At 43.3% G+C, this 13,730-nt stretch overlaps 2 protein-coding genes across 2 annotated transcripts in view; one reads left to right on the top strand and one right to left on the bottom strand.

Moving 5' to 3' along the window:
- LOC118394121 (SH3 and multiple ankyrin repeat domains protein 2-like) overlaps positions 1-13,730 on the top strand; it is a 246,980-nt gene that overhangs the window by 164,172 nt on the left and 69,078 nt on the right. Inside the window, exon 14 of the mRNA XM_052461929.1 lies at positions 5,496-5,577. Within this exon, the coding sequence (XP_052317889.1) occupies positions 5,496-5,577 (82 nt within the window). The remainder of the gene's footprint in view (positions 1-5,495; positions 5,578-13,730) is intronic.
- LOC127907313 (uncharacterized) lies at positions 1,850-3,245 on the bottom strand. The gene has a single exon (XM_052461938.1). The coding sequence runs from the start codon at positions 3,173-3,175 to the stop codon at positions 1,850-1,852; it is 1,326 nt and encodes a 441-aa protein (XP_052317898.1). The 5' UTR covers positions 3,176-3,245.

Below are 13,730 nucleotides of genomic sequence, written 5' to 3'. Positions count from 1 at the left end.
AGGAGAGAATTAGAGAACGCACACTTAGATTCACACAGGACACCGAATAGGACAGGAGAAGTACTCCAGATAAACAAACTGACCCTAGCCCCCCGACACATAAACTACTGCAGCATAAATACTGGAGGCTGAGACAGGAGGGGTCAGGAGACACTGTGGCCCCATCCGAGGACACCCCCGGACAGGGCCAAACAGGAAGGATATAACCCCACCCACTTTGCCAAAGCACAGCCCCCACACCACTAGAGGGATATCTTCAACCACCAACTTACCATCCTGAGACAAGGCCGAGTATAGCCCACAAAGATCTCTGACACGGTACAACCCAAGGGGGGGGGGGGGCAACCCAGACAGGCCGACCACAGTGAATCAACCCACCCAGGTGACGCACCCCCCCCAGGGACGGCACGAGAGAGCCCCAGCAAGCCAGTGACTCAGCCCCCGTAACAGGGTTAGAGGCAGAGAATCCCAGTGGAAAGAGGGGAACCGGCCAGGCAGAGACAGCAAGGGCGGTTCGTTGCTCCAGAGCCTTTCCGTTCACCTTCCCACTCCTGGGCCAGACTACACTCAATCATATGACCCACTGAAGAGATGAGTCTTCAGTAAAGACTTAAAGGTTGAGACCGAGTTTGCGTCTCTGACATGGGTAGGCAGACCGTTCCATAAAAATGGAGCTCTATAGGAGAAAGCCCTGCCTCCAGCTGTTTGCTTAGAAATTCTAGGGACAATTAGGAGGCCTGCGTCTTGTGACCGTAGCGTACGTGTAGGTATGTACGGCAGGACCAAATCAGAGAGGTAGGTAGGAGCAAGCCCATGTAATGCTTTGTAGGTTAGCAGTAAAACCTTGAAATCAGCCCTTGCTTTGACAGGAAGCCAGTGTAGAGAGGCTAGCACTGGAGTAATATGATCAAATTTTTGGTTCTAGTCAGGATTCTAGCAGCCGTATTTAGCACTAACTGAAGTTTATTTAGTGCTTTATCCGGGTAGCCGGAAAATAGAGCATTGCAGTAGTCTAACCTAGAAGTGACAAAAGCATGGATTAATTTTTCTGCATCATTTTTGGACAGAAAGTTTCTGATTTTTGCAATGTTACGTAGATGGAAAAAAGCTGTCCTCGAAATGGTCTTGATATGTTCTTCAAAAGAGAGATCAGGGTCCAGAGTAACGCCGAGGTCCTTCACAGTTTTATTTGAGACGACTGTACAACCATTAAGATTAATTGTCAGATTCAACAGAAGATCTCTTTGTTTCTTGGGACCTAGAACAAGCATCTCTGTTTTGTCCGAGTTTAATAGTAGAAAGTTTGCAGCCATCCACTTCCTTATGTCTGAAACACATGCTTCTAGCGAGGGCAATTTTGGGGCTTCACCATGTTTCATTGAAATGTACAGCTGTGTGTCATCCGCATAGCAGTGAAAGTTTACATTATGTTTTCGAATAACATCCCCAAGAGGTAAAATATATAGTGAAAACAATAGTGGTCCTAAAACAGAACCTTGAGGAACACCGAAATGTACAGTTGATTTGTCAGAGGACAAACCATTCACAGAGACAAACTGATATCTTTCCGACAGATAAGACCTAAACCAGGCCAGAACATGTCCGTGTAGACCAATTTGGGTTTCCAATCTCTCCAAAAGAATGTGGTGATCGATGGTATCAAAAGCAGCACTACGGTCTAGGAGCACGAGGACAGATGCAGAGCCTCGGTCCGATGCCATTAAAATGTAATTTACCACCTTCACAAGTGCCGTCTCAGTGCTATGATGGGGTCTAAAACCAGACTGAAGCATTTCGTATACATTGTTTGTCTTCAGGAAGGCAGTGAGTTGCTGCGCAACAGCCTTCTCTAAAATCTTTGAGAGGAATGGAAGATTCGATATAGGCCGATAGTTTTTATATTTTCTGGGTCAAGGTTTGGCTTTTTCAAGAGAGGCTTTATTACTGCCACTTTTAGTGAGTTTGGTACACATCCAGTGGATAGAGAGCCGTTTATTATGTTCAACATAGGAGGGCCAAGCACAGGAAGCAGCTCTTTCAGTAGTTTAGTTGGAATAGGGTCCAGTATACAGCTTGAAGGTTTAGAGGCCATGATTATTTTCATCATTATGTCAAGAGATATAGTACTAAAACACTTGAGCGTCTCTCTTGATCCTAGGTCCTGGCAGAGTTGTGCAGACTCAGGACAACTGAGGTTTGGAGGAATACGCAGGTTTAAAGAGGAGTCCGTAATTTGCTTTCTAATAATCATAATCTTTTCCTCAAAGAAGTTCATGAATTTATCACTGCTAAAGTGAAAGTCATCCTCTCTTGGGGAATGCTGCTTTTTAGTTAGCTTTGCCACAGTATCAAAAAGGAATTTCGGATTGTTCTTATTTTCCTCAATTAAGTTAGAAAAATAGGACGATCGAGCAGCAGTAAGGGCTCTTCGGTACTGCACGGTACCGTCCTTCCAAGCTAGTCGGAAGACTTCCAGTTTGGTGTGGCGCCATTTCCGTTCCAATTTTCTGGAAGCTTGCTTCAGAGCTCGGGTATTTTCTGTGTACCAGGGAGCTAGTTTCTTATGAGACATTTTTTTAGTTTTTAGGGGTGCAACTGCATCTAGGGTATTGCGCAAGGTTAAATTGAGATCCTCAGTTAGGTGGTTAACGGATTTTTGTCCTCTGGCGTCCTTGGGTAGGCAGAGGGAGTCTGGAAGGGCATCAAGGAATCTTTGTGTTGTCTGTGAATTTATAGCACGACTTTTGATGTTCCTTGGTTGGGGTCTGAGCAGATTATTTGTTGCAATTGCAAACGTAATAAAATGGTGGTCCGATAGTCCAGGATTATGAGGAAAAACATTAAGATCCACAACATTTATTCCATGGGACAAAACTAGGTCCAGCGTATGACTGTGACAGTGAGTGGGTCCAGAGACATGTTGGACAAAACCCACTGAGTCGATGATGGCTCCAAAAGCCTTTTGGAGTGGGTCTGTGGACTTTTCCATGTGAATATTAAAGTCACCAAAGATTAGAATATTATCTGCAATGACTACAAGGTCTGATAGGAATTCAGGGAACTCAGTGAGAAACGCTGTATATGGCCCAGGAGGCCTGTAAACAGTAGCTATAAAAAGTGATTGAGTAGGCTGCATAGATTTCATGACTAGAAGCTCAAAAGACGAAAACGTCATTTTTTTTTTTGTAAATTGAAATTTGCTATCGTAAATGTTAGCAACACCTCCGCCTTTGCGGGATGCACGGGGATATGGTCACTAGTGTAGCCAGGAGGTGAGGCCTCATTTAACACAGTAAATTCATCAGGCTTAAGCCATGTTTCAGTCAGGCCAATCACATCAAGATTATGATCAGTGATTAGTTCATTGACTATAATTGCCTTTGAAGTAAGGGATCTAACATTAAGTAGCCCTATTTTGAGATGTGAGGTATCATGATCTCTTTCAGTAATGACAGGAATGGAGGTGGTCTTTATCCTAGTGAGATTGCTAAGGCGAACACCGCCATGTTTAGTTTTGCCCAACCTAGGTCGAGGCACAGACACGGTCTCAATGGTGATAGCTGAGCTGACTACACTGACTATGCTAGTGGCAGACTCCACTATGCTGGCAGGCTGGCTAATAGCCTGCTGCCTGGCCTGCACCCTATTTCATTGTGGAGCTAGAGGAGTTAGAGCCCTGTCTATGTTGGCAGATAAGATGAGAGCACCCTCCAGCTAGGATGGAGTCCGTCACTCCTCAGCAGGTCAGGCTTGGTCCTGTTTGTGGGTGAGTCCCAGAAAGAGGGCCAATTATCTACAAATTCTATCTTTTGGGAGGGGCAGAAAACAGTTTTCAACCAGCGATTGAGTTGTGAGACTCTGCTGTAGAGCTCATCACTCCCCCTAACTGGGAGGGGGCCAGAGACAATTACTCGATGCCGACACATCTTTCTAGCTGATATGCACGCAGAAGCTATGTTGCGCTTGGTGATCTCTGACTGTTTCATCCTAACATCGTTGGTGCCGACGTGGATAACAATATCTCTATACTCTCTACACTCGCCAGTTTTAGCTTTAGCCAGCACCATCTTCAGATTAGCCTTAACGTCGGTAGCCCTGCCCCCGGGTAAACAGTGTATGATCGCTGGATGATTCGCTTTAAGTCTAATACTGCGGGTAATGGAGTCGCCAATGACTAGAGTTTTCAATTTGTCAGAGCTAATGGTGGGAAGCTTCGGCGTCTCAGACCCCGTAACGGGAGGAGTAGAGACCAGAGAAGACTCGGCCTCTGACACCGACCCGCTGCTTAATGGGGAGAACCGGTTGAAAGTTTCTGTCTGCTGAATGAGCGACACCGGTTGAGCGTTCCTACAGCATTTCCTTCCAGAAACCGTGAGAAAGTTGTCCGGCTGCGGGGACTGTGCCAGGGGATTTATACTACTATCTGTACTTACTGGTGGCACAGACGCTGTTTCATCCTTTCCTACACTGAAATTACCCTTGCCTAACGATTGCGTCTGAAGCTGGGCTTGCAGTACAGCTATCCTCGCCGTAAGGCGAGCACAGCGGCTGCAATTAGAAGGCATCATGTTAATGTTACTACTTAGCTTCGGCTGTTGGAGGTCCTGACGAATCGTGTCCAGATAAAGCGTCCGGAGTGAAAAAGTTGAGGAAAAAATAAATATATGAACGGTAATTAAAAAGTGAAACCCGTAAAGTTGTCAGGTAGCAAAATAGGTTGGCAACAAAACGCACAGCAATTCGAAAACAAGCCTGCAAGTTGTCACCGGAAATGACGTCAATCAAGGCATGTCCCTGCCACTGATTGCATCTGAAAGAAAGGGAGAGAGAGAAAGAGGAAGAGCGAGGGAAAGACATAGAAAGCGTGTCTGAAAGAATGAGAATGATAGATAGACGGTGTATGTTAAAGACAGAAATTGAGGGAGAGAAAGAGGTGTGCAAATGAAAAGAGTGCAAATGGAAAAAACTGGCTCTATCGGGAGGAAAGTTTGTTTTGGAGGTGTGTGTGTGTGTGTGTGTGTGTGTGTGTGTGTGTGTGTGTGTGTGTGTGTGTGTGTGTGTGTGTGTGTGTGTGTGTGTTGCTTGAGTTGATTTATTGCTTAAGTGTTGTTTCTTTTTACCAAAGGAGATTGTAGTTATTTGCGTTACAGTGGTGCACACTTCTGCAGCTTGTTGTTATCAGTCACCTTATCTAATCCTTTCAGAGTTACATACTTGAAGTGCCTATAGGGTGGTAGGGGTTGGGGTTCGATTTGTAATTTGTCATTCGTTTTGTACTTTTAGAATGAAAACTGGAACGTGTCCATATTTCTATGGTTGTTTGCACAGTTGATTGGATTGCAGAGCTGCACTTTCCTGTAAAGGAGTTTCACAGTTTGCATGTTGCTATTGTTTGTATATATCTTTCTATTAGGGATGATGAATTGATTTCTGTAGCCATGCATGCGGTAGGTGACTCGTGGTCAATGACTATTGGTCCTCCTGTTCTTCCACAGACACAAGAGCTGACCGCTCGGACAGGAGGAAACTCTTCCGACACTACACTGTGGGGTCCTACGATAGCTTTGATGCCTCCAGGTAAGGTTACTCAGATGCCTTTATTAAAACACACACACACGCATACACACACAAGCACATACATTTACATTTAAGTCATTTAGCAGACGCTCTTTTCCAGAGCGACTTACAAATTGGTGCATTCACCTTATGACATCCACATAGGGTGATTAGCTAAGTGGAAGTTTATGTGAAGTGGTAGCTTGTCTCAGAGCAGTGTTTTGAGGTTTGTTTTTGCTCTAGTTTTCAGTTGTTATCATTACATTTTTCTCTTCTTCTTTTCTCTCATTGTCTTATCCACTCCCAGTCACAGGCCTACTTTCCAATGTGTTGGATATGACCACTAGGCAATTTTAGACCACTAATCACAGCATGAAGTGTGATATAGGCATATCTCCCATAAGGGGCCGTTTGAAAATTACTGTGGGGGACCAAGATAGGAGAGGGAGGGGTGCAAATTTTTTCTTTGCTTTGGGGAGGGTTCCGTAGTTTTTTATTGGACACACAGTGGAGGGTATAGTGCATTCCCCCCTATTTACATTCACTGTTTTGACAGGTTTTCCTATATTCCATCCTAGCCAACTTTCCCATCTAATTAGATATGCCTCCCCTATGGAACCTGTGGTTCGACCAATAGAAAATATTCTATGGGACACCTGTACTGCCACTGACAGGCCGTGCACTGCAAGACACAGGTTCGTTGTGTGAATGAATGAATTCATTAATGGATTTCCCTCTGTTCTCTATAGGCTACGTGTACAATGCATCAGTGCTGCAATATATAAATGTATCACCGCCAGATCACATCCCACCAGAGCTACATGTATCCTACGCTCTCGCCATTCAATCTTCCCCACCAGTTCATTTTGATTGCCTATTTTATATACAGCAAGCAAGAGTGCTTCTTCTCCAACAACAAAAAAAAGCTAATTTATTTAAAAACATATTACTAAACTATAGGCCTGAATAATAGTGAAGACATCAAAATTATGAAATAACACATATGGAATCATGTAGTAACCAAAAAAGTGTTAAACAAATCAAAAAATATTTTATATTTAAGATTCTTCAAAGTAGCCACCCTTTTCCTTGATGGCAGCTTTGCACACTCTTGGCATTCTCTTAACCAGCTTCAACTGGAATGCTTTTCCAAAAGTCTTGAAGGAGTTCCCACACATGCTGAGCACTTGTTGGCTGCTTTTCTTTCACTCTGCGGTCTAACTCATTCCAAACCATCTCAATTGGGTTGAGTTCAGGTTTTTGTGGAGGCCAGGTCATCTGATGCAGCACTCTATCACTCTCCTTCTTGGTCAAATAGCCATTACACAGCTTGGAGATGTAGGGTCATTGTCCTGTTGAAAAACAAATGATAGTCCCACTATGGATGGCGTATCGCTGCAGAATGCTGTGGTAGCCATGCTGGTTAAGTGTTCCTTGAATTCTAAATAAATCACTGACAGTGTCACCAGCAAAGCACCCCCACAACATCAGACCTCCTCCTCCATGCTTCACGGTGATAATCCATTCACCTACCCTGAGTCTCACAAAGACAGCGGTTGGAACCAAAAATCTAAAATTCAGACTCATCAGACCAAAGGACAGATTTCCACCGGTCTAAGGTCCATTGCTCGTGTTTCTTGGCCCAAGCAAGTCTCTTCTTATTATTGGTGTCCTTTAGTAGTGGTTTCGTTGCAGCAATTTGACCATGAAGGCCTGATGCACGCAGTCTCCTCTGAACAGTTTATGTCTCTTTGCTTATTTGAGCTGTTCTTGCCATACTATAGACGTGGTATAATACCAAATAGGGCTATCTTCTGTCACAACACAACTGATTGGCTCAAATGCATTAAGAAGGAAAGACATTCCACAAATGTACTTTTAACAAGGTCCACCTGTTAATTGAAATTCATTCGCAGTGGTTAAGGACGCTGTACTGCAGCGCCAGCTGTGCCACCAGAGACCCTGGGTTCGCGCCCAGGCTCTGTCGCAACCGGCCGCGACTGGGAGGTCCGTGGGGCGATGCACCATTGGCCTAGCGTCGTCCAGGTTCGGGAGGGCTTGGCTGGTAGGGATATCCTTGTCTCATTGTGCACCAGCGACTCCTGTGGCGGGCCGGGTACAGTGCACGCTAACCAAGGTTGCCAGGTGCACGGTGTTTCCTCTGACACATTGGTGCTTCCGGGTTGGATGCGTGCTGTGTTAGCAATGCGGCTTGGTTGGGTTGTGTATCGGAGGACGCATGACTTTCAACCTTCGTCTCTCCCGAGCCTGTACGGGAGTTGTACCGATGAGACAAGATAGTAGCTACTAAAAACAATTGGATACCACGAAATTGGGGAGAAAAAGGGGTAAAATTAATTGTTTTTTTTGTGTGTTTTTTTAAAAGAAATTTATTCCAGGTGAAGCTGGTTGAGAGAATGCCAAGTGTGTGCAAAGCAGTCATCAATGCAAAGGGTGGCTACTTTGAAGAATCTATCTAAATATATTTGGATTTGCTTAACCCTTTTTGGTTACTACATGATTCCATATGTGTTATTTCATAGTTGTGATGTCTTCACTATTATTCAACTTCTGACTGGTACTGAGAGAGATGTGTGAGGACTGATGACAGGTGCCAGTTTTGTGCTTCCTCTCTTATTAAATGGGAGGAACTGAAGCAAACACTCCTGTCATAATTTAATAATCTTGTAATATTTTTGGTAACCTCCATTATTTCTCTCTCATTAGCCTCTCTAACCACTTTGAACAACATATTGTAATGAGAATAGTAGGGAGAGTGAGCTCGCCCGCCGAAGTCGTGGGTGGACCCTCAACCTTCTATCCCATAGCCCAGCATGGCATCAACTGTGCCACAAAACCAAGCTTAAGTGGCAGAGTCGATATCGGCACTTAGAAACACAGGGTTGCTACACTATTGCCAAGGCAGTTACTGTTGTCTTAATCATTGTTAAGTTAATAAAAACAAAACTGGAGGGTAATATATGTTTTTTCAAGTATAAGGTGAGGGACAGGTGAAAATATGTTTTATGTTGGGCAGGGAGGTAAAAAAAAATCATGACAACTCGAGGAGGGGGGTTGGACCCCTCCTCCCCCCTAATAATTTTTGAATGGTCCCTAACTCAACTAGATAGTCAGACCCTTTGACTTTTTCCACATTTAGTTTGATTAAATAAATAAAAAATCTACACACAATACCCCATAATTACAAAGGGAAACAGGCTTTAAAAATGTATGCACATTTATGAAAAATAATAGACTGAAATACCTTATTTACATTAGTATTCAGACCCTTTGCTATGAGGCTTGAAATTGAGCTCAGGTGCATCCTGTTTCCATTGATCATCCTTGAGATGTTTTAACAACTTGTTTGGAGTCCACCTGTGGTAAATTCAATTGTTTGGACATGATTCGGAAAGGCACACACCTGTCTATGTAAGGTCCCACAGTTGACAGTGAATGTCAGAGCAAAAACCAAGCCATGAGGTCAAAGGAATTGTCCGTAGAGACCAGAGACAGGATTGTGTCGAGGCTCAGATCTGGGGAAGGGTACCAAAACATTTATGCAGCATTGAAGGTCCCCAAGAACACAGTGGCCTCCATCAGTCTTAAATGGAAGAAGTTTGGAACCACAAAGTTTCTTCCTAGAGCTGGTCGCCCGGCCAAACTGAGCATTCGGGGGCGAAGGTCCTTGGTCAGGGAGGTGACCAAGAACCCAATGGTCACTCTGACAGAGCTCCAGAGTTCTTCTGTGGAGATGGGAGAACCTTCCAAAAGAACAACCATCTCTCCAGCAATCTACCAATCAGGCCTTTATGGTGGAGTGGCCAGACGGATGTCACTCCTCAGTAAAAGGCACATGACAGCCCGCTTGAAGTTTGCCAAAAGGCACCTAAAGGACTCTCAGACCATGAGAAACAAGATTCTCTGAGGGCTAAGATTCTTCTTAGCCCTCAGCCCTCCCCTGAGGGCTGAGGGCTAAGCTACCATGTATTGGTTATAGTGGGTTGGGAGGGCTGAGGGCTAAGCTACCATGTATTGGTTATGGTGGGTTGGGAGGGCTGAGGGCTAAGCTACCATGTATTGGTTATGGTGGGTTGGGAGGGCTGAGGGCTAAGCTACTATGTATTGTTTATGGTGGGTTGGAGTGCTGAGGGCTAAGCTGTGGTGAATGCACCAATTTGTGGTGAATGCACCAATTTGTAAGTCGCTCTGGATAAGAGCGTCTGCTAAATGACTTAAATGTAAATGTAAATGTAAATGGATGAAACCAAGATTGAACTCTTTGGCCTGAATGCCAAGCATCACATCTGGAGGAAATCTGGCACCATCCCTACGGTGAAGCATGGTGGTTGCAGCATCATGATGTGGAGATGTTGTTCAGTGGCAGGGACTGGGAGACTAGTCCGAATCGACAGAAAGATGAACGGAGCAAAGTACAGAGAGATCTTTGATGACAACCTGCTCCAGAGCGCTCAGCACCTTACACTGGGGGAAGGTTCACCTTCCAACGGGACAACGACCCTAAGCACACAGCCAAGATAACGCAGGAGTGGCTTCGGGACAAGTCTCTGAATGTCTCTGAGTAATCCGAAGGAACATCTCTGGAAAGACTTGAAAATAGCTGTGCAGCGACGCTCCCCATCCAACTTGACAGAGCTTGAGAGGATCTGCAGAGAAGAATGAGAGAAACATCTCAAATACAGGTGCCAAGCTTGTACCGTCATACCAAAGAAGCCAAGAGGATGTTTTTTTATTTGTTTTTTATTTCACCTTTATTTAACCAGGTAGGCCAGTTGCGAACAAGTTCACATTTATAACTACGACCTGGCCAAGATAAAGCAAAGCAGTGCGACACAAACAACACAGAGTTACACATGGGATAAACAAATGTACAGTCAATAACACAATAATCACTACCAAAGGTGTTTCAACAAAGTACAGAGTAAAGTGTCTGAATACTTATGAAAATGTAATGTTATATTTCTGTATTTTTAATACATAATAGGTCAAGGTGAACAACTGATAGTGGCAACTGGCCATCACGGAATAGCCTATGATAACAGATAACTTAGCAATGAGCTGTCATTTGCATCCAAACCTGACTACTAAGCTTCTATTATCTGTATCCCAAGTTGAAGTAGGGCTTAAAAAATGCTTCTAATTAACTGTTTGAAGTTGTGGACAGGTGTCTTTTATACTGATAACAAGTTCAAACAGGTGCCATTAATACAGGTAACGAGTGGAGGGCAGAGGAGCCTCTTAAAGAAGAAGTTACAGGTCTGTGAGAGCCAGAAATCTTGCTTGTTTGTAGGTGACCAAATACTTATTTTCCACCATAATTTGCAAATAAATTCATTCAAAATCCTACAATGTGATTTTCTGGATTTTTGTACCTATGATGAAAATTACAGGCCTCTCTCATATTTTTAAGTGGGAGAACTTGCACAATTGGTGGCTGACTAAATACTTTTTTGCCCCACTGTATGTCAATATAGGACTCGTTTTACTGTGGATATAGATACCTTTGTACCTGTTTCCTCCAGCATTTGCTATTGTTCTGCGATTGATTTGCACTTTTCGCACCAAAGTACATTCATCTCTAGGAGACAGAACACTTCTCCTTCCTGAGCGGTATGACGGCTGCGTGGTCCCATGGTGTTTATACTTGCGTATTATTGTTTGTACAGATGAACGTGGTACCTTCAGGCGTTTGGAAATTGCTCCCAAGGATGAACTAGACTTGTGGAGGTCTACAATTTTTTTCCTGATGTCTTGGCTGATTTATTTTGATTTTCCCATGATGTCAAGTAAAGAGGCACTGAGTTTGAAGGTAGGCCTTGAAATACATTCACAGGTTATTCCAATTGACTCAAATGATGTTAATTAACCTATCAGAAGCTTCTAAAGCCATGACATCATGTTCTGGAAGGTTACAAGCTGTTTAAAGGCACAGTCAACTTAGTGTATGTAAACTTCTGACCCACTGGAATTGTGATACAGCAAATTATAAGTGAAATAATCTGTATGTAAACAATTGTTGGAAAATGTACTTGTGTCATGCACAAAGTCGTTGTCCTAACCGACTTGCCAAAACTATAGTTTGTTGACAAGACATTTGTGGAGTGGTTGAAAAACGAGTTTTAGTGACTCCAACCTAAGTGTATGTAAACTTCCGACTTCAACTGTAAATGGCTCTGCCTGTAACAAGAAAGGACAATTGAGGTATTTTGGTATTTGGTATTTTATTAGGATCCTCATTAGCTGTTGCAAAAGCAGCAGCTATTCCTACTGGGGTCCACACAAAACATGAAACATTACTTAATATAGAACATTAATAGACAAGAGCAGCTCTAGGACAGAACTACATCAATAAAAAATCCTACATATCAATACCGGGCATTTGGTTCGACATTTGAATTAGTGCACCAGGACTACCATGCGTTGATATCCCACAGAAACCTTTTGCCGGCTTGGGTTCTGGCCTCACATTGTACACGTTTTGACACTTGTATCTGTTATTGTCACTCGAGTGGTTGGATAGAGAGGATTAAATCGATAACATGCCAACTCTCCTCTGTCAAACCATAGGAAGTTGTTAAATCAACAAAGCGCCAACGCTTCAGGTGATAACGGTGCGATTAATGTCATTGACCACTGGACTCCATGTGTGACAGTTCATGGGCGATAACCTCATGGGCTATTTTAATGTGTGATCTTATTGCTTTTGATCTTGCTGATTATCCTGACAAGTTAAAGTGACTGGGTGTTTTGAATAAACTTTATTTAAATAAAAAGTTGTGTTATTACTATAATAATAATACCAATAATAATATAACCAGTATGTTGTCCTTTTTTTCTAAACAGATTGCGTTGCTAAGGAAACTCTGCATTTGCTGCTCTGTTGCTAGGAAGGCAGTTGCAGCTCTCTATCGCTCCTCTTATCCCTCACCATGTCTGTTTAATGTGTCCCATATCTCATCCACTGTCCACTTTATGGTGGATTTTACAGTTTTTTTTTTACCCCTCATTTGCAATTGTAGAGTACACACACACACACACACACACACACACACACACACACACACACACACACACACACACACACACACACACACACACACACACACACACACACACACACAGAGAGCTTCTTGGGGGCCATTGTGTGAAGGAAGGATACAATTAGGGAGATTGTGAGATTTACTGCCAATTGAAAGTTCAATAGGTGCCTTTCATTCCCCCCAAATCCCAGCTCTTATATAAACACTGTCTATGTGCATATATATTTACATTTACAAAAGTTTGGGTTCACTTAGAAATGTCCTTGTTTTTGAATGAAAAGCACAGTTTTTGGCCATTAAAATAACATCAAATTGATCAGAAATACAGTGTAGACATTGTTAATATTGTAAATGACTATTGTAGCTGGAAACGTCTGGAAACACCAGTCTCAACGGAAACAGTGAAGAGGTGACTCGGATGCTGGCCTTCTTGGCAGAGTTGCAAAGAAAAAGCCCTATCTCAGACTGGCCAATAAAAAGAAAAGATTAAGATTGGCAAAATAACACAGACACTGGACAGAGGAACTCTGCCTAGAAGGCCAGCATCTCGGAGTCGCCTCTTCACTGTTGACTTTGAGGCTGGTGTTTTGTGGGTACTATTTAATGAAGCTGCCAGTTGAGGACTAGACACTCTCATGTACCTGCCCTCTTGCTCAGTTGTGCACCTGGGCCTCCCACTCCTCTTTCTATTCTGGTTGGAGCCAGTTTGTGCTGTTCTGTGAAGGGAGTAGTACACAGCGTTGTACGAGATCTTCAGTTTCTTGGCAATTTCTCGCATGGAATAGCCTTCATTTCTTAGAACAAGTATAGACTGACGAGTTTCAGAAGAAAGTCCTTTGTTTCTGGCCATTTTGAGCCTGTAATCGAACCCACAAATGCTGATTCTCCAGATACTCAACTAGTCTAAAGAAGGCCAGTTTTATTGCTTCTTTAATCAGAACAACAGTTTTCAGCTGTGCTAACATAATTGCAAAAGGCATTTTTAATAATCAATTAGCCCTTTTAAAATTATAAACTTGGATTAGCTAACACAACATGCCATTGGAAGACAGGAGTGATGGTTGCTGATAATGGGCCTATGTAGATATTCCATTAAACATCAGCCATTTCCAG

This window comes from Oncorhynchus keta, chromosome 14 (genome assembly GCF_023373465.1).
Source record: "Oncorhynchus keta strain PuntledgeMale-10-30-2019 chromosome 14, Oket_V2, whole genome shotgun sequence".
Lineage (NCBI taxonomy): Eukaryota > Metazoa > Chordata > Actinopteri > Salmoniformes > Salmonidae > Oncorhynchus > Oncorhynchus keta.
Note: the sequence above shows the minus strand (reverse complement) of the source record. Positions and strands in the feature narration are given on the sequence as shown.

Coding starts and splice junctions, on each gene's coding strand:
- LOC127907313 (XM_052461938.1), bottom strand. CDS start 3,175: ATGACGTTTTCGTCTTTTGAGCTTCTAGTCATGAAATCTATGCAGCCT.